Source organism: Paramormyrops kingsleyae, chromosome 8, assembly GCF_048594095.1.
Source record: "Paramormyrops kingsleyae isolate MSU_618 chromosome 8, PKINGS_0.4, whole genome shotgun sequence".
NCBI lineage: Eukaryota > Metazoa > Chordata > Actinopteri > Osteoglossiformes > Mormyridae > Paramormyrops > Paramormyrops kingsleyae.
The window spans coordinates 5,070,512-5,096,159 of record NC_132804.1 but is presented as its reverse complement, the minus strand read 5'-3'; the positions used below and the strand labels follow the sequence as shown (position 1 = coordinate 5,096,159).

Below are 25,648 nucleotides of genomic sequence, written 5' to 3'. Positions count from 1 at the left end.
TCCATGAGAGCTGAGTGAGATTTGGTTCCCATTACTGTAACACTGGTCATTAACGGTCTCGGCTCAGAAACAACGAAAAATAAATGGAGTTTAACAAATTTTCTCTTCAATCACATATAACATAAATTTCACAGCCTAAAAACAGCCATAAGCAGTGTAACTGAAGTATCAAGCTCTTGCCAACTGACAGAAGGTCTCCTATGCCCCCTGCGTCCCAAGACGCATCTTAGCTGCCTGCCAAAATCCGGATCATGTCTCAGGCCTGGGGGGTCTCCTCTCTATGGCTGCCTCCTATTTCTCTGTCTGTTCCACAGCCCATAAGGGACGCATAAAGAGCCTCTTTCCTGTTACTTGCATTTTTGTCCAGATTCGTCATGGTGCCCATCCCACTCACTGTGGAGAGAATGGGAGAGATGGGGGGGCGGCGGGAGGTTAATGGCTTCATGTCAGGGAACCGACTCAATAATTCTATGTTCAGACCCAAAGGAGCTCATCACTCAGCTCACAGCCACAGCAATGTTCTTTATGCGCTCGAAAAAAGAGGACAGACAGTCTCAGCATTGAGGCTTTCCATTGTCCATTCAGTCGGCCGGCCCTCTTTTCAGTGCGAAGCCATAAGCCGGGACCGGACACATGCAACACCCAAACCTCATACCAGCATTCAAAAACATTCATATGACAAAGGATTACAAGCTTCTTGCCCAAGAATGTACCACTGCTGCTTGTGGTAAAGAAAGAATGACGATTCTGGCCACAGATTCACACATTTTCCGACTAGAGGGACATCACAGACTCGAAATGTGCAATGAGATACTGAAAATCAGACCTCAGCACTTGATATTTTGTGCAAAAAAAAGTTTTTAAGCAATGTTTACAACCTTCACGGGCTTTTAACGAGCAAACTTTGCACCTCATTACATAACGACCCTCACCGAGTGATGCAGTATTTGTTTCCCGTGTATAGGTGGTCTTGCAAGCTATAAACATTTTAAAATAGGCGAATTAATGACTTTGGTTTTAATATATTCAGCTGTTTGAATGCCTACAGATGCAGGGCTTACATTAGTGCTGCTTTATAGTTGCACAATAGAAGCTGATAGACACAATATAATGCACTTAGAGTACCTTCTATTACACAGTAGAAGCTGAAATAAACATCTTAGAGTATCACAACACTGTAAAAAAATACATATTCAGTGATACGTTCCAAAAGACCCTGTGTTCTTAGAAAAATTATTTAGAAAATAGGTATTACTGTTATATACAATGTTTAACATCACACCCATGTAGCGCCCTTTGTGAAAGGTGATATATAAAAATAAACTGAATTGAACTGAATGTGGTGCTTCGTACATTTACTTCATCCATAATCTTTTACTTTAACTAAAAACAATTCAAACAAACAAGAACTAATTAATATTAGACTAACAGTATCATATTTTGTTATGATCATCCAACGGTCATGCTAGACGTAACTCACATAATGTGAAACTTCATTTTAAAATGAATAATTGAACAGTTGAATTTCTTATGCGTCATGTGTACATTTCAGTGCTATTCATGCCCTGTCAAGGCAAAACACTATTAACAATTAAGTAGCTCCACGTGCCAATAATACACAAATAATGGACATTTTAAATTCAGGTGGAGACCACTGAACTGCCTTTTCCAATCAAAAGCAATAAAAACCAGCTTCCTGCTTTGGACACACATGTCTAGGAGACTGTCATTCAAGGAGGAGCTAGACGCACATCCCTGAGAGTGAACGTTACGGGTGCAGCTCTGGGCAATGGGCCCCAGACAGACGGCACTTACAGTGCCTGACCAGCACTATCCTTGCGCTCTGGCTCTCCACTGGACAGCGTTTTTTCTGTCAAAAGCTGATGGCTGAACAATTAGGGCTTTGTTTTAGAATGAGATAACCCCCCCCCCCACACGCACACGATTCCCCAAGGACTCCCTGGCCAGCATTCATGGCAGCAGCCAGCAGAAATTACATGACCGCCTTGCGAACATGCAGTCCAGCTGAATGGCTGTCAGCAAACTGAGCTACTCACCACAAAGCCAGAGGCAGCAGGCCTGGTCTCTGGGTGGTCCTCCACTGACAGTCATGTGGCCAGTCTCGCGACCCCCCCCCCCCCCCGGCACGGCTAAGCCTGGCTGCTGCCTGGGCTGTGAGGATCTGCCAGATGGATGGCCAGTGCTTCCACAGAACAGCACAGAGGAGACTTGCCTGATTCCAGGGATGTTTAATGTCCTCTGGCTTCATCTGTGCTCTTAAGAAAGAAATATTCTCGCCATTCTTGGCAAATTTCTGGCCATTATGTTTATGTGTCTATAAAAGTATCTTAAAGAGAATTTGAAGGTCAACGAAAAGGCAGAAATCACTCTGTCGGATTCACAAAACTGAAGGCAAATTCAAATATTCCTTGTTTAGGAGACGGATCTGTGTCCTTTCTCTGCATTAACATTTCATGAAATTCAACAAGGTGCGGAAATCAGGATACATGAGCAAACAAAACTCCATCAATGATCTCTCCTGCGTTGCCGATGCTCACGTTGGTATTTGCATAAAAGCATGATGGTGAATAATGAGAGTCACAAAAACCCCATTCAATCCAACTGAAAGCAATAGTTTACGGTGATAATCTGAGAAAGCAAGAATATGTGATATAAGGGATTTTAAAACACACTGCATGGGATGATTCAGCAAGACTCATAAATAGGGCAGGGAATTTGTCTGATGCTGGGCGTTCCAACACAAAAATAGGAGCCCTAACTCACATAGCATGCTATCCCTATTGTATGTGTCCATTTTAACCAGCAGGAAAAAACATCCATTACAAGGGATATAGCAACAAGTTCTCCAAATCCACCAAGTTCCAACATTAAAGTACCACGCTGCAGGAGCCCGGATCTTTTCTGCCAAAGGCTGCGTACGTTCAGCATGTGCAGACAAGGCGGAATAGTTTATAAGGTCAATATGGGTAATTTCCAGGTCATGTGTGGCTGCTGGACTGGTAAACAAATCCTCATGTTCTGGAGAAGCATGGTGCAGCCTCATCAGCCTATTGCAGCATGGGACACTGGCCAATGGCTGCCCTGATCAGCCAAACCGAGGCCCACTTTCAATACCCATCCATCCAGCCTGGAAGGACAATTAATCATTAAGCCCAGGGCGCTGTGCCAGTTTATGGAGGGACTGACTACATTTTGTAGAAGAATTGGATTTTTTGGGGGGGGCTGCCATGCTGGGGCTTCCAAAATTTCCAAATATTTCTAAAAATCTTTCTTTCAAACTGGCTAATTTCAAGCCATTTTTTGGCCAATTTTTAAAAACTTTCCCCAGTAGGTGACTCTATCTGCGCCTTGTAGCTGTGACGGAGAAATGCGCTAAAACATTTTTCAGGCGGAAACTTAAACACGACTGCGTGAGAAAACGAAGGGCTTGTAGGAGAGCAGGAGAATCATTCCACATGCGTGAGACTCTTGCAAAATGCATGAGAGCAGGCAGGTCTGATTAATTATTGCAGCGATTGCAAAGAGGTTCAAAGTTTTGATGTCATGCATAATATATTAGCTTCATTACAATGTTTAATCATAAGCTTACATTCATTTCCATCTGTTTTTTACCCTATCAATTTCAGCTTGAAGACTGACACAATCTAGGCTATAAGATGAGAACTGTATGCATAAATAATAGGTCTTGTGTGAACAATGGTCGAAGGCCAGGGCATCCGTAATGGTGACCATGAAAGGGAATATAGACTATGAGAAGAAATGCATAAAGCGCGTACTGGGCCGTCAGTGTGATTTAGTGTGTCACCATCATTTAGGGGTTAGTGGGGACCATGACTGCAGACTTCTGGGAAGAAATAGCCTGTCAGAAAAGCTACATCACTTTTTAAAGATAGAGATGGCCCTGTCATCGTCAACGCCAGCGTCTGGATGGTGCCTTCTGCAGGCATGCAACCTCTTCTCAGAAATGAAAAGCACCCACACTTCCTGCCTCGTGGTGCCTCCTTTGGCCTATCAGGGATATTAAACCTCAGCTGTAGCGTGACATACCTGCGCTGGCTAAATTAGGACATCGCAACACAAATATCCAGACAGAGCCTGACCCACTTTCAGCTGCTACTGATAATGTGAAACAAGTTGCCTCAACATTTCATTTATAGATCTCTTTGCTGGAGAGTTCCTATTTTCGGTTACATATCTGACATATCAATTAAGCCTGAAGAAGGGGCAGTTTCCAATCCCAGCAAATTTCCGATCAACTGGTTGAACATCTAAGCACCCATGGAACAGCTGGTAGCTTAATTCGGTGTTTCTCAAACCAGTCCCTGGGGACCACCAGACAGTCCACATGGACTATGGACAGCGTGGCAGGGAGCTGGGAGGGAGCAAAAACATGGACTGTCTGGCAGGGAGCTGGGAGGGAGCAAAAACATGGACTGTCTGGGGATCCCCAAGGATCGGATCGGGAAACACTGGTCTAGTCAACCTACCTCCAAGTCATTTTAAAGGTAACGCTACAAGATGGCCTAGCGACCAGCAAGGCTTTGCTGTGTCAGCCATAACAAGCATGGCCAGCTCTGGGCAAATGTCTGGGTGTGGAGTTTCACTGATGTCTGCTCCAGCTTTTCTGCTGCGGAAGGCAGAGTAGGATAAGCTAAAAAACCTCTCTGCCATTCTTGTCATTCTCAGACAGCGCACTCCCTTCACACATCAACTCAACCACAACATACTTGGAACAGACAGAACATTCTGAGAAAATGCAATCACAAACTGAAATCGCTTCCTACACAGTGTTTCCTCATCAAATAATTAATTGTGGTCAATTTTAACTTCCTTAAAAAAACTTGGGGAGGTCAGGGGAGGTCATTCTCCGAGTAGGTCACTGCAATGTCATTTAAACATGCTAAATAGGTTGATGTGCATTCATCGTTTGGTGAAATTAGGAATACTTCAAAATTTCAAACTACCCAATATTTAAGGATTAAAGGTCATGATAAATGTCTTTATCATGTTTGTGGCTAGGGGCAATTTGCCATTTTAGCCCGCTCTTTGTCACACTGTGATAAATTTTACATGGAGTGATTAGGATGCAATATTAAATGTTAAATAGCTGATGACTGATAAGTTCCCTCCAGTAACTGACAGACCTGAAGAGCACAAATGTGCCCTGCAATGATCTTACCGCATAGCCAGTCAATGAGGTGAGTGAGAAACGCTCATCATAATCTCAGTTTTCAACTGGAAATAAACCTGCAGTGAATGAACCAATCTGTTGGTTCCAATCAGCACAAAAGCTGACCTTTCCAATCAGCCGGTACGAACCACTTGTTACATCTTGAAGGGTCCATCGATCACCTCAGTTAAGGGTGATCAAAGATTCAGACAGTGTTTTGTATGAATTAATGCTACTGATGTATCCGTTATCCGTAGACAAAAAGGAGCTTTACGAGTGTCAAACGCAACGTATACAAATATCTTTGCCGTCAGAGAGGAGATTACGCAACGTAAAACAAAGACACCACACAGTCACATGTGTGCAAAATTCAAGCATGTGGAAACTTGGCTCACAGGTCAGTATAACTTCCTTTTTTAGGTCCAGAGCCTTTGGGCCTCGGCACAGAACCAGCCTGTGCACTTTTTCCGTCACGGCTCAGCTGGTTATTTCTGGCACTCCTTTTCAGCTCCTCCTGTGCGTTTCTTTAGATGTTGTGCAAATTAGTGCATCCATGTAGCATCATATAATGGAACTGAAAATCACTTTCATTACAATTCCCTAAATCCCACGTAAGTGCAGGAGCTTCTATCTTGTTGGGGTTGGTTCATCAAGGACTGAATGCAGTAGTATTTAAGCTGAGAATGCACTTTTTTAAAACTTGAAATCAATTAGTCAAACAAGGACCTTGAAGACTTGCTTCTTAGTACACTCACACAAATAAGCATAATTCCATATATTATCAGTATGTACAGAAACAGAATTTATACACGGTTACAGCACAACTGCAAGAAATACTCAATTTAATGACTTTCCCTTTTTAATTATGCAGTTTCTGTCGCTGTTTACCATTTACCAAATTCCTCACATGGTTTCAAGCAACTGATAATTTTCAGGGCAAATTCTAAATAAGTATCATGTATCATTTTGCATTCACACGTGTAACTGCCCCATTAAAATAAACAGCTGTAGACATACAAAGTAAATTTTGATTTAATTTAAATAGATATTGGTAACTAGTAAGTAATATTCCTCACAAACCTACAATGCTGTGAAAAAAATTCTTAGTTTTTTAAAGTTTTACCGAATGAATGAATAGAGGCTTGCAATGCTTGCAATTAATCTGTGGGCAAGGCTGCAATTTTAGATGCATTATTTCTAGGGAATCTGAGAAGTTAAACAGTACTGTACATAGTTGACGCCTTTCACGTCTACAACACACTTGAAGAAGTTCATGGAGACTTCAACAAAGCCTCAAAGAATGGAAACTGTTGAGCAGAAACCAACGGACGCCCACATACTCTGCAGAATAAGGGGGTCAAACAAAGAAAAAAATGCATTTCCACAACATTAACTGAAAGAATCACAATTCTTGCATTATGAATATTCACAATATATCAGGGTAGCCTGTATGGCTTGTCCCTACCTATCCATCCATTTTCTGTAACCTCTTGTCCTTTTCAGGATCTGGGGGGGTCTGGAGCCTATCCCAGAAGCTATGGGCACAAGGCAGGGAACAACCCAGGATGGGGCGCCAACCCATCACAGGGCACAAGGCAGGGAACAACCCAGGATGGGGCACCAACCCATCACAGGGCACAAGGCAGGGAACAGCCCAGGATGGGGCGCCAACCCATGGCAGGGCACAAGGCAGGGAACAACCCAGGATGGGGCGCCAACCCATGTTTTTGGACTGTGGGGGGAAACCGGAGTACCCGGGGATTACCCCACGACGACACGGGATGAACATGCAAACTCCACACACATGGAGCCCTGGCAGAGACTCAAACCCAAAGATGTGAGGCAACAATACTAACGACGGCGCCACCATGCTGCCCCTGTGCCCATCTAGTGAGCATTTATTATGTTCGATTCCATTATGACAATCAGTGCAACTGTGACTTATTTTTCCGCCCCAAGGAAGAGAAGGGTACCTGACGGACAGCGTGAAGTCCCCAGGGTTGCTCTTGCTGGGTCGGGCCAGAAAACTCCCGTGCACCCCTCGTGACAGGAGCAGCTGCTCAGCCTCAATTCCTGTGATGTTGGGGTGGAACCACCTGCCAGAACGAACAAGGATGGGCACCACTTCAGCACACAGAAGTCAACCACGTACAGGTAACACAGCACAGACCATGTTCCACAAAGTCCACAGGGCATTTGAATGATCATGCTAAAAGCAACGTTAAATTTCACGGAGGAAGGCTTTGCGCGTGGATGTTTGTGTCCTTGTCATATTAGCATGGGAACAGAGAAAGCACTTCATAGAAAAGAATTCATACTTCAACATGTTAATTAATTTTACCCAAAATTCTACTTTATTCCAAGGATTCAAAGCTAGATTGAGAATAGGAAAGATTAATAGCTGAGGCCTGTAGGTTAGCTTAGCGAGTTAATGTGAAGCCTCAGGTAACTAGCGAGACCGACAGCATGCTATTCCTAAAATCTAAATGGATAATCATCAAAAATGATTCAAGACCAGAGAGCAAATCCCTGCACATGAGTAAGGGGTCTTTGCTGATACAGCGCGTTGCGCACCCACCACGACAAGCCCCCTCAGGGATGAGAACCTGAGAGCAGGCGTGTGGCAGGTGAAACCTCAACACCATACTAGTCTGAAAGCCGCGGAACAGTGTGAATTTTTTTTTACGTCGGTTGCAGTGCCAATCCTGGGTGAAATCTATTAACTCAATGAGTACTTACACAGTTTATTAAGTCTATCATTGAATTATCATAATATTTCATCCACCTCTCATCTGGGTTAACTTATCAAATCCTGCTTATCCAGATGTATAATAATATAGCTGTTGTTAGCATAATACTATAACTGTTTTCTAGTTGAGTTTAACCATGATCTCTTTACTGAAAATACGACAGAATGGAGACACAAGAGACGCGATGGAGTAAAATAAGTGGTCACTTATCTGTGGTTATCTAGAGTGGACATAGTTAACTGCAGTGACATAGAACCTCAAGGACAGGTGTATAAATGGGAGAGAGAGGAGAGAGAATGTGTCACTGGACAGTCAGAGAATCTCACCTGTTCTCAAAGACAGTGTCCCTATTAAAGGGATTCTTGTGATTATACTAGTGTGTGTGCGCTAGGTTGTCAAAGGATGTCAAACTTGCATGGGGTTCTCATACAGAGAGACTGTCTCCACTTCCTGTGGTAACACAGGAAATATGTACTACACATACAAACGGAACAACTATATACATTACAACTATATACATTATTGCATGTACGTGCAAATCTGAATAAACATGCAGATTCATATAGACAGTAAATAACTGATACATAATACTGCCCATAACTACGGCTGGCCATAAACTTCAAGAGTCCTGAAGACTGCAAGGAAGTAAAGTGAACACTGCAACATTAGCTTGACTTCACTTTGTGGAAAAAGTGATGTATTGCTAAAGAAAAAAAAATGAAAGAAAAAAAAAATCTCAAGTTAGAAAAAAGCAAATTTCCACCAAGTCAGCAAAGACCTGAGAAGTACGACACAAGTGCAGTCATTGGTTTGATCAGCTATCAGACTGTATGATGTGATCAAAGCATGTCCTAATCTTAATACAACTTTGGACTGAAGCACTGCAACCAAAAATAATACCTCAAGACAACTTCCTACATATCCAGAAGAATTTATTTCACTGCAAGTTGATAACCCTCTTGTGACATGAAAAGACAGTTGTGCTTGATTCATATTGGAAGTTCATAAGTTCAAAATCTATGTGTTTAGCAGTCGTTGTGTTTTGTTACCTGGAAGATACAAGTATTCCTCCTCTAGTTCTAACTGCGTTTTGTCAACCATGTTTGTCTTTTTCTTTCTGTTATTTTAGGACAACAAGACATGCAAATTCCACACACACGCTGTTGGGCAGATTCTGAGCCCCTGATTCAGTAGAAAGTATTTCACAACGAAAGGTCTTTGATCTTGGGATTGAGAAGAGCCTCCTTGACGGGTGCAAGCATACATTGTAGGACGCTTGTTTTTTCGGTGATGCATATGTGAAAGTAATAAAGCAAGGCAACATATTAGTTTTTACTGCCCTGCCCTCTGTCTAGCAGTAAGGTGGATAAAACCAGTATCCTCCATTTAATTTACCTTTCGTTTTTATTGGATGCTGTAATCTGAACAGATTTGCTCTTTATATATAATGCAGTCGTTACACTATAACATTCTGTTCGTCAAAATGTGTCAGCACACCCTTTTAAAAACCATTCCCAAAGTCACCCCAGTATCTGCATCATCCAGTCATCATCCAAAACCATCCAATATACCCATGTATTCGTGAACTAGCATATTATGTTTGGCTAATCAATACTAATCAAATTATTGAAATAATGCCTAGTTCCAATCACCCAATATAATGCATATAGCTTTTGTTATCTGTAGAAATGTGTGGAAGGGCACTATAAAAACATAATGTGAATTAAACTGAACTGAATACTAGGTAACACTTTGCGTCAAGTTGCACCTCCTCCTATATAATTACATTACAAACACTTCTCAGGTTACTTTTAAATCATAGTAATTAATTGTGGTGAGACCTTTCTCAGCACAATCCTACTCAATAAGGAGAGACAAATGCAAAATATTAAAGATAATCTTCCTGGAAAAATCTACACACTTCCAATGAACTGTTTACTGTGATGTCAGTGCTCTTTTCTTACCAAAACCTTCAATGGTCCTGATAGAAAAATCGCTTTAACTTGTTTGTTTCTCAAATAAGCAAAACGTGTCCCTGCCCTAGTCTGTACTTTAATCAAATTTGTTAATATGTAAATATTGTTTTGGGAAAAAGCTGTTCTTTGCACAACATATTACAAGGTTTCAGTTACTGTGCCCTCATTATATTATTTAGAAATATTTGCAAACTTTATTACATTTTTGACCAAGATCGTTCAGATCTCCATGACTGGTTTATTGTCACATCCGAAATTAGCAACGATTTACAATTAACGTTTTACAATGAACGCTCCACATGGTCTCTATCCATGAAGAAAAAACACCCATACATTTATTAGCTACTAATTAATAATGGCAGGCATAAATTAAATGTGTTTTTTTGGTGAAGAACACACACATGTCATTCAAGAGATAAACAGTCACGCCTCCATTCATCTCCCCCTCCACTGCACCTGAAAAGTGGCCACACTGACAGACCATCCAGTGTTTAATGGCCCAGCTTAAAAGGCCCAGGCTGCACTGTTTCTCTGTGTGACCCCTGCCTGATCTCACAGCTACCTACTGTAGCTCTTCGTCTTGGTGTTTTGTTTTGGTAGGTGTCCCCCGTGGACTGTGTTCAGAGGATGTGTTTGGAGGATGTGTTCGGATGATGTGTTCGAAGGATGTGTTCGAAGGATGTGTTTGGATGATGTGTTCGGATGATGTGTTCGGAGGATGTGTTCGGATGATGTGTTCGGAGGATGTGTTCGGATGATGTGTTCGGCGGATGTGTTCGGATGATATGTTCGGAGGATGTGTTCGGATGATATGTTCGGAGGATGTGTTCAGAGGATGTGTTTGGATGATGTGTTTGGAGGATGTGTTTGGAGGATGTGTTCGGATGATGTGTTCGGAAGATGTGTTCGGATGATGTGTTCGGAGGATGTGTTCGGATGATGTGTTCAGAGAATGTGTTCGGAGGATGTGTTTGGAGGATGTGTTTGGAGGATGTGTTTGGATGATGTGTTTGGAACACTGCTTGGCATCATTTGTATGTTCTTACTCACTCTTTAACCTATGACCTGCTCTTGGAAAAGAAGTTTGGAAATAAATGTGGAATCTCCATATCTGGATCCTTTCTCATCTAATCATTACAGCATCAAAGAAAAAATGCATTTTATGATGATTCTGAAGTGTCATTATGTAGACAAGAATGAAACATAATTTCTTTGAATAATTTCCTCTTGTTGGAGCTTTTAGAAAAAGAAACATTATCATGTCTTGCTTGTAGCTATTACAAATTATGCTACTATGATTGACAAAGACCTGTAGAAACACTGGTAGGTCAGAAGCTTCAGACTTTCCCAGTGATACCATTTGCCACCCCCATAATGTTTAAGGGGACTTTAGTTGTAATTCCCCTTTAATGAGCAAACAGCCTTGACTCTCAGATTAATGCACATTCTGAGTAAAGTCTACAGCCTCTTATGGTAATACATCTACAGCCCATTACATGTACACTACCAGTCAAGATTTTCTACATTTGCATCTTACTCACTTACAGTAAGCCTTGACTCTCAATAATCTTTTCTAACAATTCTTACATTTACAATGTGTTCACTATTTGAGTACCTTTATTGACAAGAAAAAGGTCATACATTTGATTCATCAAACTAACCTGCTCTAGCAGCAAGGGACATTAAATACTGCACTGTTTCATGGGAGGAAACTGTTAACTAGTATATTTAAAGTTAAAGGACAGCCTAGAATTTGTCTATGCCATCACCACACAACCAGTTAATAGGATGTCAGACATGCCCCTCCCGTGTTATAAAGGAGACTTGCTTTATTCGACTTATATTTATAGTTGTTCACTCAACTTTCCAATGCTTAACAAGAATAAAAAACCTGCCGTTTATGAATTAAATGGAAAAGTGATAAAAACCTGTAGTAGGGAAAACTTTCGACTGGTAATGTACATCGCTAGTCAAACTTTCAGTCACTTCCCCTATCCAGCACTTTTCGTCATTCCCTGTTCTTCCGCTCTGATTTCCCTGCTTCCGGTGTATTCCACCTCAGCCCTTCCCTTCCTCCCCGATTCTCCACCGATGGACTTCCTGATTTTGCCGCGGGTCAACAAGAGTGGGGCTCGCGTATCACTTCTCTAACCAATCAACGGCTTCATCGTATGACATCAGCACAGTGGCCAGTTTTTTTACAACCAACAGAAAACGCTGCTTTTAATTAATGTGGTGATGTCATACGATGAAGACTGTGATTGGCTAAATGAGAGAAACACACGCCCCTCCCTGCTGGCCATGGCCCCAAGTTGGCCCCCGGTTCCCACAAAGGGTGGCAGCAGGTAGTAAAACCGCAAGGGGCTGCAGTGCCAGGGGAAGCCCAGTGGTCCCTTCGGCCCCCAGCGCAGGCTGCCCTCTTACGTAACACTCCTCAGGTTGAACAGTCAGGCCTATTTATATATATGGGTCTGGTGACAAAGGGGGATATACTTAGTCCCCATGTCTCTGCTCTGAAGCCTCGCCAAGGCTAAATTAGTCATGGACAAGCCACAGCGTGTGGATTTTGGATATACTGCTGATATTTTTAGCTTCAAGTTAGCAGGCCACTGCTCCCCACCCTCTCCAGAGACCCTCCATGACCAGCAGTGTCTCCTTGGGTTAAAATTAGACCCCCGCCAAGTAATAGGGCAATAATTCATGGTCTTCATCACGGCCAGCTGTGCTCTGATTTCAAAAGGGGTATGCTTTCAAAAAAGGGAAAAAGAGGGTGCGAATGATTCAGCCGGCCTGTCCGACAAGAATCTAATTTTCAGCAGGAAAAAATGTTGATAATGTCTACTGGGTATCTTGCTAAGGTTTAATAACTGTTAAAATCAGCATAATTTCCCCAAACGTAAGAAAGACAAACTAAAACAAATAAATCCAGTCATAAAATACAGTGATGCAATAACTCATCAAAATAACTATTTTGATTGTAAAGAATCAGAAAGTGATACGATCATCAGTGTCCGACAGGTAGCCTAAGTCCAGCTTGGCACCATGTTTCATTGTAAATATATACATACATACTGTATAACGAAGGTCAATGTGATTCATAAAATCAGAAACTACACAAAGAGCAAAATAAAATTCTCAGCAAATTTACTATTATGACAGCACAATTGTCTCAGGACTAACATTGTCAAAAAAATATTAAAACTACTAACAAGAACTGCATTTAACATTAAAATTGTTATAACTGAAATATCTAATACGCTATGACCCTGAACAGCACAAGTGATTAGAAGATGGATGGATGGATCATTATATCAGACTCATTGTACTGGTATGTGAAGAAATAAATGTACTAGTCAGTACAGTATATTATAAAGAATCTTTTTAATTTTATTAAAAATAACACACAAATGCAGTCGTGATTTTCATTTCCTTCTTTAATTGTCTCTGTTGATAATCTTATCTAGTTAGGCTGACAGCAAATTTGATGCATTAGATTGTTTTTTCCAGTATAAATCACATGACGTAAAGAAAAAAAATCGGGACGACTTTTTACCATTCACTGGCAAGTATTATGTGTGATGCCTTATTTAAAAGTTTAACAGTGTATCTTTGTTTTGCAAGAGAGATTGCCTGAACATGGGTGTTCTTACTGGAGTCAGCCTTTCCATTTTGGTTCTTCCCATCATAACAATCATCACCTATATACAGGAAAAAGTGTTTATGTAAAAAAAAAAACACTAAAGAGGCATGCAAATCAGCAACATGCATCTGTGTTCTTTTCATTGTTGTTGCTATTATCAAGTATTAACAATTTCCTTGAGAGTTTGCACATTTCTTTATACGCGTCTCTTTTAAAGGCCCTGAGATCAAAGGCAAATCGTCAAATTATTTATTCTCCATTGGCCTCAGTGTGTATTTAAAGTGAATGTGAATGAGCCGGTGAGAAGGAGTGAGGGGTTTCTAGGTAACCGCAGTGTTGTGGTGACTGGGTGACAGTGTCACACTGGGAAACGCATACCAGGGGGTGGCAAAGCGTGGAAGAAAGTTCTCATGCAGCTGAAATGGGGATCTCTTGCCCGAGGTCCGATTCACGTAGTGGAATATTTATGCAAGTCATCCAAAATGATTAACAAACTCACGGAAATAATGTTTCAGTTCAATAAACGCAATTTAATACAAACAACTTCCCTATTAAATATACAACACATAGCCCTCAAATGTTCAAGACTGATTTGAAGTTTTAGCGTGTAGTAATGGAACTTTGTGTGTCCAAAACTGTCCATTAATACCCTCCAACAAGCCAATAATAATCTAATACGCTTATAATCTCCATGGTTTATCAAAAACCAAATAAAAGTTAATTAAAGGAAATAAAACCAAGCAGGCAATTATAATTTGATAGAACAGCAAACTAAGAGAACAAAAGCCGTGTGTTATGACAACCGACCCTGACAACACCTGTCATTCCATAAAGCATTCGAGTGACGTAATGGGCGCCGGCAAAGTGTTAAAATGCAACAAAAATATATTTATCAACGTAAATAAAGTACACTTTACAGAATCTTCTGAAAATAAAAAGGGTTCACAATCTCCACTAACAAGGTCGCAGAACTGCTTTGCTCCACGCTAAAACCTTTCCCTTCATCAAACTTACTTCTTCCCACCAAAACTACACGTGACTGTGCATCGTTGTACACAGACAAGTTCACACCAAAACTATCAACACCGTGTCTTGACACATTATTGCTAACAGAAACAGATACTATCATAACTTCAATGAAATATTCAATAAGAATACAAAAATGACACAAATCTCCAGTTACTGAATAATGCATAATAACGTATGAAATGAAATGATTTTCTATGGCTCTAGCACCATGCGCCATTATACATCAAACAAGTTTTCAGCAGGTTACATCTTCATGTTCAGGGACGCCCTTCTCCTGTCACTATGGGCTGCCTGTACATGGGTGATTATAACAGCAGTAAGAATGCATTCATCAAGGTGTAAAAAGGACTACTCAGATACCATGAATGCTGTCATGATTACTTGATATTCTTTCTTCGCGGTGCCATTATGTGGCAGGAAAAAAAAATGATTTCATCACGGGATGGACAGAAATGACAATAATCATTCTACCATGACAGTGTTACACATTAGCGAGCGTTATCCATTAGCTGCACAAAACCGCTCAGCCCATTCAATTAGATAGAAACGCAGATTCTCAGGGTACAGCGAAAAGCCTGGTGAATAGAAGATCTCCTCACATGGCTGAACTTTCGGTCGTTTAAATACACTGCCTGTGATCGTAACATCTTTGTTCACCTAAGCTATTAGAAGCACAAAATTCAGCTTTCAGACATTTAGCTTTGATGTGAAGGGGATACTATTGCTTAATAACTGAACAACAATGAAATACAAGCTATCCGCTAGAGTCATGCTGATCTACATTCTGTACTAAAACAAAAGCCATTGAAAATCCTCACCTTCAGGAAAATGATTGCACGTGTAATTGTTTTAATATTTCTGGTGCCATATTAACATACTTCTAATTTAGGTCCATCCATCCATTTTCTGTACTTGCCTGTCCTATGCAGGGTTGCAAGAGGGCGGAGCCTGTCCCAGAAGCTACAGGTGCAAGTCTCAGTCTGCTTGTCATTTAGGTCCTTTTAACAAAATATTTACAACCATTTTCAATTCATCCTTTGCAACTTCCTGCTTTCACGTGCCTGTCTGTATTATTTATACTGTCTCCTGTTGTTATTTCCTCCTTCTTTAAATAAAGGAAAATTTTGTGACAGAAGTATTCACTTTCTCTAATGACTTTACAACTTCTTTAAATCCATCCATCCATCACATCCATCATTTTTATTCACATAAAAAGATGACACATTTCGGACAATTCAGAGCTGCCATTTCTACTAACTGCATGGCCTCAGACTGAAAGAGGAAAATGAGACAGAAGCATCCAGAAGAATCCCGGCTGTCACAGGACAGGCCTGCATTACACACAGAGGGAGTGCAGGAGCGAAAGGCAACAGCATTACCCGCTGACACGCCGCGCGGTTCCTCACATACTCAATTTAAATGTTTTTTTTTTTAATTTTCAGATTGAAAACTTAAACATGCGTGTTTTTTTTTCCAATACATTATGGATTTTGAAAAGGACGTTCAGTAACAGCATGTTATAATGTGTGGCACACAGTCTACAAGCAGATGAAGCCGCAAATGTCTGCGAGCGCCAGCTCTGTACGGCCCAGGTACAATGTGCCTCTGGCCTATTTTGAGCCGTGAGCTTTGTTTACACGGCACACAGTCTATGATTGGGCAGCCGATTCACCTCAAAAAACACGCAGGAGGACCACCTGGCAGAGGTCGTCTGCAGCTGGTGCATGCACACGCTACCCTGAGGACACAGGCGTGTGTCTGCATGGACATACACTGTGTATTTTTAAACGTAAAAGCATTCACATGTGATCCTGTATGTGCAGACAGTCAGACTGTATTTATTTTGCTCAATATTGTTACAGAAGAAAAATTTAAGGCCAGATTTGAACTTTACAGATTTTTGTGTAGCACAATGCACTCTTTTTTTTTTTGGATAAGAAAGATAAATGTATTTTTTGGAAATGGAAGAGATTTCTGTGGAACAGGACACACTCTGGCCCCGGCCTGGAACAGGCTCCAGGAATCCCGCTCAGTTGGGTGGGCAGAGTAATGGTTCTATTTATTTTTAATAATGCATTTTTAGATAAAATACATAAAATGCACCACTAAATATTCAAATAGCTGTAAAAAGCTACTTCCCCTGTTAAAATGAATTATTTGGGAAAAATGTGTATATTTTCCATTTAAATTCAGCAGGGGACTACCCAAATTTTCCGGCCAAATTAGGACGGACGATGACTGAATGTGTTAATGCGGCATTCATTTGCTTCAAACAGGAGAAAAACACTCATTTCCTCAGACCTTCAGTGACTTGGTAGCCAGTCTGCTTCCTACTGCATTGTTGAAGGGGAAGTCCAGATAAGCAGGATGAACAAAGAGGACTCAAAAACAGGGCTGACCGCAAGCCTTCGTCCGAAGGAGCACTTTTAGGACTGAACTTCACTATGATACTGAAAAAGGCCCAGGAAACACCAGCGAGTAGCTTAAACAGAACTACCAATGAAGAACGGAACTCCAGTTAGCAGAAGTTCTGTACTTATGTCCTGATATTCCTGGAAAGGCAGGATATGCTGTCGCATGCTTTCATCACCTGGGCTGTCTCCTTCCTGCCTGTCTGTCACTTTAGTGACTTCAACAATTGCCCATGAACTTTACTTTTTCCTACTTTATTAAAGAGCTTCAAAGCCAAATACCCTTCACAAATTCTATCTCCGCTATTATCTGTAATTAGTCACCAAGGTAGTATGGCTAATGCTTCCTATTCCTGTAATGTCAGCAAAAACAGAAAGTCTACCAGAACTAGCCACAACAGCATCATCAGGGATTTCCTGTTATATTTGGTTTGTGGTATAACTGAATGGTCTGTATGGCCTTGTGCAAGGTTGTATGTGAGATGGGAAAAAACAAAGTGAAACGACATTGGCATGTATAATAATGACACATGTTCTAAAATGCAATTTAATATATTACTGGAACTGCATACAAATATGACACAGTTTCACTTTCATATGTAAAACTTTGCAGATCGCATAGTTGTTGATGGTTTATTTCTGTTTTCTGTTCTAAATTCCTCAGGACAGATTTTTGTCCTTAAACATTCTTCACCCACAGATGGCCAGCAATCTTGCTCTACTTTTGACCATGTAAAGATATAAAACATAAAGTCGTTATACAAATAAGACTGATATGCTAGCTATGTCTAAACCTCAATAAACCAAATATGTGCATTGTAATTTTATATATAATGGCATACATTTTTAAAATAAAACATAGTTTGCGTTGTACTACACTCATGCATGACTGCAAAAGGGTAACTGAAGGCTTTAAATGTTTTTATCATCCCTTTGCTGTTCCTTTAATAAGAATATTGACAAGAGAAGACAAATCATCTAAAAAGACCTTTGAAAATATGTATGATTTCAACAAGTTTAACCATATGAGTCAGATAATAAGCTACAGTATTTACACAAAAGCATGAGAGCACAGGCTGAAAACTCATTAATGAATTCCGGATTGAATACCATCATTACACTGAATAATCAATGTACACAATCACCTTTAAATTGTGACTTAAATTTTAATTCTACTATTAACTATAGTTTAAAGTGTCTGTTTTGCGCCACTTAAACACGGGGACACTACTTACAGAAAGTGCTGTAAACAAACACAGCATATTACTTGTGTTTGCACTTCTTAGTGACAAAACATTTTGCAATATAAGCACTTGAGTAAATCAGACCCATGTGCAGGTAATTAAGCTATACCTTTCCATGTTATATGATATAAGATGACAGAGAACACACGCAGGTGCATTTTAAACTCATTTTAAAAGTAATTACTAATTGCCAGGATATCTACCAAACATGAACTTTAGGTATTGTGGACTTCTCCCCAGAAGGAAGACAGTTCAAGTCCCAGTTGAAACCTTGCTTGATGAACCTGAACTACATCCAGGCAAAGTAACAGATGCACTTTAAAAGTTTGCACAAAAGCGTTACTTTTTGTGTCTATTCAGCTAATCTGTATGATAATAAAAGAAAGTGCAGTCTGTTCAATCAAGAGGAAAAAAAACGCAACTGGTAACATACAGCTACATACAAAGCGATCAAGATTTCAAGAATTGACTGAGACTACTTAGTTTGTGGAGGACAGGACTCACATCTCAGATGACATTGTATCTTAAGAGAAAGAATTCATTTCTTACATCCACAATTTTTGTCGCGCTTTCTATAGTTTATTAATAGTATCTACCATTCAGCAGTATAATTTTGATAGCTTGTCCGTCAACATCAAAAATAAATATGGATTTTAATTAACCTGAAACGTATTTTGGTTAACATTGCAGGTGTAAAGAAAGTTAAGTACTTGTTTTCAATGCACAGACACTTAGAACATCAATAGCTTGGAGTGTTCCAACTTGCTGATAATCGACAATATCAGCAACCTATAATAACAATTAAACAACTAATTGCTGACAGGCGACGACACTGTTACTAGATCATTCATATATCACTGAAAGTATTACTCTTCAGCAGGACTAGATCAAATATAAATTAACCGTTAATAATAATAATAACAATAAGCAGTAAAAATTGACGTTTACATAAAATATATCCGATAACTCCAGTAGTTACACAACTAACATGACATCAGATTAGTAGCGCGATAACTCGTACTGATATCACGTCTGGCCAAAACCTATATCATGTCTGCGGAGAAGAGAGTGATCACATAGAAAACTACGACAGTGAGAGTAATGCTACCCAGTAACCGAAAAGTGGTCCGATGCAGTGAAATAAGGGCGAGCGGCGAGGCGCGGAGCGGCTGCGGGCTGGAGCGCTTCTGGGAAGCGCGGAGAAAGGCGCCCCGAGTGCGCCGCAATGTCCGCTGTCATAAAACGGACTTACCTGCGAGACGTCATCGCAGTGCCTGAAAATCACCGATCTCTCTACAATGAAAAACAAACAAGAGATACGTGTGCAAAGAGAATAGGGAGAAATAAAAGTCACTCCCAGTTGTCGTCCCTTGTCTCTCTGCGTTAAACAATGTAGAAGTGAAAGCGATCGCCGGCTCCGCCTACTGAACCAAGCACAGGACACATAATAGCTATCTCCTTATATTTTTAAACCCTTAATTCAAACGATGGATTTAACAATGTTCCTACATTTTGGGCTTTATTGTGATAACCAGGCTCCCTTTTCTACAGATGAACAACGTTTACAATGACATCATTTCATTTACTATAGAAACTTGTATGTTTGTAAGTGTCGACAAAGAATACGGCGATTAAGACGAATATGATTCCATTTCAACGACCACTGACAGAAAATATTTTTTTAAAGGCTAGGGTCAAATTAGAGCTCTGAACTTTCAAAAGGTGGATTAAACAACTATGAAGTCAATTCCGTATTACTGTGTAGGTTTCTAAAAAGGACCGGCCCATTGCCACTTTTTCATAGGGGCCAATATGACTCGAATAATCGCAAAAATATTTAGCTGCCACAACTGAGAGCAGGATGGAAAATAGGTGGAGGTGACAAGATAGGAGCAAACGCTATCAGCATGGGAAAATATTAGTGACTAAAGATCAAACCCCATAAAAGGCAGAGTGAGTAATAAGTACCAGACTTAAAATTTATCCATGTCGTGTTTGATGTTGTGGGAAAACTATTATGAAATAACATGCTGATCATTGAGACAGATTGTGGCTTTGGTTAGATTTCGAATGTATCTTAGATGTGAGTGAGCTGGTTTTCTTGTAGGGATGGATCCCAGCAGGGAATTAAGTGCAGTGGAAAAGTGGAAAGATGGTTCTTTTGGATTATGACATAAATGGACTGGTATTCATCAGTGACTGGGGATCACAGAGATAAGAATGACTCTCTCTCCCCCCCCTATCTATCTATCTATCTAATCTATCTATCTATCTATCTATCTATCTATCTATCTATCATCTATCTATCTATCTATCTATCTATCTATCTATCTATCTATCTATCTGTGTCTGTCTGATTAATCTGTGAGGACTATTGTGCTGGAATGTAATGTTTGTTATGCAGCTGGACAACAAAAATACCACCCTTTCTTATCTAATATCCATCCATCCATCAATCCATCCATCCATTAACCAACCACGCATCCAATACATGGTTGTGAGACAATATTTCAGCTTTTCCAACCATCATATATCAGTTCTCTTTATTAGTGATTCTGCCTGACTGTCCAATAATTGTATATTCATTTTAATGAATTTCTGAGAGAGAGGACATCCAGGGTCAGAATGAAAAGGAAAGCCTGCAGCTGATGGCCCTTAATGTGTTTAACGGAGGTGGGAACATAAGACAAATATGAGCAATGATCTAAGCATCACCATGTCGTTTGTCTGCCACCATCCCGTAGGTATATTGTTTCGTATCGCAAATCATAAAGATGTGAATCAGAAACGCTGATTCATTATTTTCAATACACCCATATGTGTGATTTAAACACATATGGGTGTATTGAAAATTCAGAGAACATGCAGTACCTACAATGTCTTTCAAGCTTAGGTATATGTACACACACACACACACACAGGTTTGTAATTATATCTTTGTGGGGACTCTCCATTCATTTCTATGGGGAAAACTCTAATCCCAGCATGACTTCCTTAACCCCTACCCAGCCATAACCTTAATCATAAGTAACCAAACAAAATAGGAGACTTTTGGCATTTTTACTTTTTTGATTGCATTCACAGATATTGGTGGGGACCTGAAAATGGTCCCCACAACGTCACAACAACAGGTTTTCATCACATTGTGGGGAACATTTGGTCCCCACAATGTAATATAAACATAATCCATACACACATACATACACAGTATAGACCAGTTTGTGTCTTCAAGTCAGATATTAGCTGATATTAGCATTTTTAAAACCTTTTCTATTCAGATATTGGTGTTTCTTTCCAGGAATTCAGATGAATTTACAATAACAGTAATAAGAAAAAAAACACTATAATTAAATCATGTTTTTTGGTGTTCTTCATTAGTGATATTTACCTAAACAATTTCTTTGTAGGTAGTGGAAATAACCGCTTATTAAAGCTGGTATCCAGGTAAGATTCCTGTTCACAACTACAATGACTAAACCGACACTCAGAGTATACATGCATAAAAAGAATGTCCAAGGCATTCTCATGGCTTCCCCTAAATACAGGAATATTATTTAAGATTCAGGGCACAATGCACGGGCACACACACATAATTTCAGTTATAAATGCTTTTTTTTTCATTTTCTTTTTTTTTAATAATTCAAATGCAGGGCTGTACATAATTCTTTATACGTCCTCTTCAAGAGGAAATCACCAGCACATTTGTCTAATGTCTAACAATAAATGTTAAAACCTTCACAGAGGAAAAAATAACAACCTGAAAACAACCATATTTTTCCAGTAAGTCATGTGACTATTTATTTGGTGGCCCTTCAGATTCCGATTTTCACTCATTTAGATACAGATGGTCAAATTAATCATGTAACATTCTGTGATATGTGGTCATTGTCTTCCGGAAATACATGACGAGTTCAGCAGGTTCCTTAGACAGAGAGGTGCGGTTCTTTCCTGATGTCAAGAATTGGCTTTATTTAAAAAAAAAAAAAAAAATCAATGACCTTTTTTTTGGTCCAGGTTCTGTCTACACATTGATTATGCACAATTGCCATATCCAGAAAATTCTGCTATTGTACTTTAGAGAGAAATGTGAGCTTTAGTCAAAGAATTAACAATGTTTTCCAGCTTAAAGTCACAACACACAGATATAACAAGCAGAACTAATAAATCAACAATCTTCTCCAATTAATAACCAGCAGCATTTTTAACTTTTGTTGATTTTTAAATACTGAGTCTGACAAAAATCATACAAAATCTTGTTTATACTATTTTAGTATTTGTCATTTATATAATTATTGTTTCTATTTGAAATGTTTTTATTGGTTTAATTTACAAATACTTTTTGAATACACTTAATTGTTCATCTCATATGCCAATAACTCCTGTTTTTACTTCCACCTTCATAGTCAGTCACCAAAGTTTTTGGTGTGTTTTTCTTTTTTTTAAACTTGGCTCCAGCCTATGCTACAGTCCCACCTGGTGGTACAATGGTAGAGCCCCAACTGAACCTTACATAAAGAAATACGAAATGAACGGAAAAAAAAAATGTCACAAATGTGTTCGTTTCGCAGCGCCATTAGAAGTTGCATGCATGTTTTTTTTTTCTCCATTTGCATGAAAAAACATCTCTGTTGCAAAGGCTCCTGGGATATTTATACATCTGAAGACAGAAAAACAACCAAAACAAGATGTCCGCAAGAAAAGTTACATTCTGTTAATAGCATGACTTTTTTCCATAACATATAACAACTGTGAGACTATAACTTAATGAATCAATAGCATCGATGATATATTCACAGTTTCAGTTGTCTGTTGAGAATGTTTCACTATTTAATCTGCAAATATTCTGACTTAACGCTGAAGTGTAAAATTAAAGGGTTGATTCAATCAAAAAGCAATATGCTTGCACCTCTTATTTTCCATCTGAACAGGAGAAAGGCAACCCAGATACTTTAACATCAGCTGGTGTACTTCAAACATACTTTAAAGTTTATAAGTCTGATTTGTTCTTTATATTACAAAGCTTTTCATTGTTAAAATGTGGATTGAATAAAATGTTTATTATGGAATGCTTGCCATTTTGTCATTTAAAATATAAATAATCCCAAATTCCCAGATTATGAGGGAATGTGGTAACTTTGCAAGACTGCAATTGTAACACCAGTAAAAACTCACTTGAAGGCCACTATTACCAGTACTTTCCTTAGAAAGTAAAAAAGAAAAAAACATATATGCATTAGACATATGAACATAAAACATTCTTCTTCTTAGTTAATTAATTGAAATTATTGATCAGTTTCTCTGCAAAACCTTTTACAATAGCTATTCACTGAAGAATATCCTGGCATTTGACTGAAAAAAACAGAATTATTATGACACCAGCAGAACACAACAGAAAAGACACCAGCACCAGTGTTCAAGTAATGAGCAAGACTAGTTTTTTTTCTCTTTCAATAAAAATAATAACTTTTTTTGACACAATGTTCACCAGTAAAATTTGGAAACAAATCATACAAGTAAAGAGAAATAAAAACAAAAAAAAAGAACGAAAAACAGTATGAAACAAAATTTTTAAAATAATGTTTTTTTAATATAAAAAGACAATGAAAGATACACACAAATAGAAAAATAATTACAGCAGTTGATGTGCATGGAGAGGCAGAGCCGGGCTATTTGGCGGAGCAGTGTGTGATTTTGGGATTGTTTAAGGCGTCTTCCACCAGGTGCAGGTCCACACCATCCACACTCACGTCTTTCATGCAGCCTACAAACCCGGTGCTGTAGGCCTTGGTCAGGCGGCGTGCGACGGCCAGCTCCTCCAAGCCACCTGCGTATGCACAACACGGAGAGAGGCGTTTTTAATCAAGGAAAACAACACAATGCACATTTTCGAAATTGAGATTCATGACTCTTCATCAGACCCTGAATCAGACAAAAGGTTACAGAAAACAAATGGAACAGAATTAAATAATTAATTCATCAAACAAACAATGAATAAATGGATGGATGGATGGATGGATATGTGTGGCAGGATCGTGCAGTGGCTAGCACTGCCCAGTATGGTGATCTGGGACAATGGTTTGAATCTCTGCCATAGCTTTATGTGTGTTGGGTTTGCATATTTTCCCCATGTTGTGGTGGGGTTTCCTCTGGGTAACGCCCCCCCCCCCACCACAATCCAAGAACATGCTGAGGTTAACTGAAGTTTCCAAATTGCCCATAGGTGTGCATGTGTGAGTGACTGGTGTGTGATTGTGCCCTGCGATGGGTTGGCACCCCATCCTGGGTTGTTCTCTGCCTCTCGGCCCATAGCCTCCAGCATAGGCTTCAGACCTTCCCACAACCCTGAATAGGACAAGCAGTTACAAAAAATGGATGGATGGATTTTTCATCAGTCCAGTCATGTCACAGTTCCTGAAGCTCAGTAAAGTTGGACCTGGGTGAAATAAAAGTGCTGTGTATTTCATTGATCAGCCAACAGAGGGCACTCTTCCCCCTGTACTGCTGAGAGAGCAGTTATTTGGAGGAGATGTGAAGAATTCATGAAAAAACGACAAAAAAAAGGCAGACATATAACCAGCCAGTACACTATCAGCTGATGAGAGTGCAGTGGTCTGAAATGGGGGTGACCTACCCTCCATATAAACATTGTAACGAACCTTATCAGTGACCACCCATTAGGTGACATACAAACATGCAGATTCAGAGCAGAATGAAGTCGAACAACAGAGAAAACTGTTACGTAAGATGATGGAGAACTATGACTGTGCTGATAGATGAACACAATCATCACTGACTTGGTATTAAAAACAATACATTAAAAAGGTATTATGACGGTATTATTACTGCTGTTTCTAATTAGCAATTTGCATAAACATCAGCTTAATAATCAGCCAAATCCTTTAATTTCACGCATAGTTGTAAAGAACTTGCCACGCTTCAGTGGTTTCGGCGTTAAAGCAATATCTTTTAGTTATATATGAACTTGATCCTGCCTTTGAAGGTGTGGCTTTGCTTTCACCTCTAAAATCCCTTCAGAGAATGAGGTAAGCATGTTTACTGGCACGCATGGGAATGTTTCGCAAGCTTTTCTTTCCCGGCAAGTTTTTCAATAAGTGTGTAAATGGAACAAATAACGGCTATAAAAACCACCGCAACCAAATGACAGCAGTCATTAGTGCCGCAAATTTGTTTCTCATACTTTTATGCTACAATTTGGTGCCAGTCTTTTGTGATTTCAAAAATATGCATCACAGGTAGATTGATTATGCCTGCAAATTTGCAGCTGCGGGCTTTCGAACACCTACAATATCATATCACAACAAAAAGTATGAAATGATCTTTGCTGTTACATTTTCACATCCAAACAATACAAATTTATACGTATATTACTGCCGTTTTTCTGAGCGG

The 25,648-nt window shown here is 39.7% G+C and overlaps 2 protein-coding genes across 12 annotated transcripts in view; both read right to left on the bottom strand.

Annotated features, from left to right (window-relative positions):
• Positions 1-19,639, bottom strand: part of ptpn11b (protein tyrosine phosphatase non-receptor type 11b) — a 33,431-nt gene extending 13,792 nt beyond the window's left edge. The window contains exons 1-2 of the mRNA XM_023830100.2: positions 19,494-19,639; positions 7,165-7,287 (exon numbers count right to left, since the gene is read on the bottom strand). Of these exons, the coding sequence (XP_023685868.1) occupies positions 7,165-7,287; positions 19,494-19,507 (137 nt within the window). The 5' untranslated portion in view covers positions 19,508-19,639. The remainder of the gene's footprint in view (positions 1-7,164; positions 7,288-19,493) is intronic.
• Positions 19,640-21,287: 1,648 nt separating this feature from the next.
• LOC111853106 (agrin-like) overlaps positions 21,288-25,648 on the bottom strand; it is a 193,958-nt gene continuing 189,597 nt past the window's right edge. For all 11 annotated transcript variants that reach the window (XM_023829692.2, XM_023829710.2, XM_023829728.2 and 8 more), the window contains one exon: positions 21,288-24,065. In XM_023829692.2, coding sequence (XP_023685460.2) covers positions 23,908-24,065 — 158 coding nt within the window. In that variant the 3' untranslated portion in view covers positions 21,288-23,907. The remainder of the gene's footprint in view (positions 24,066-25,648) is intronic.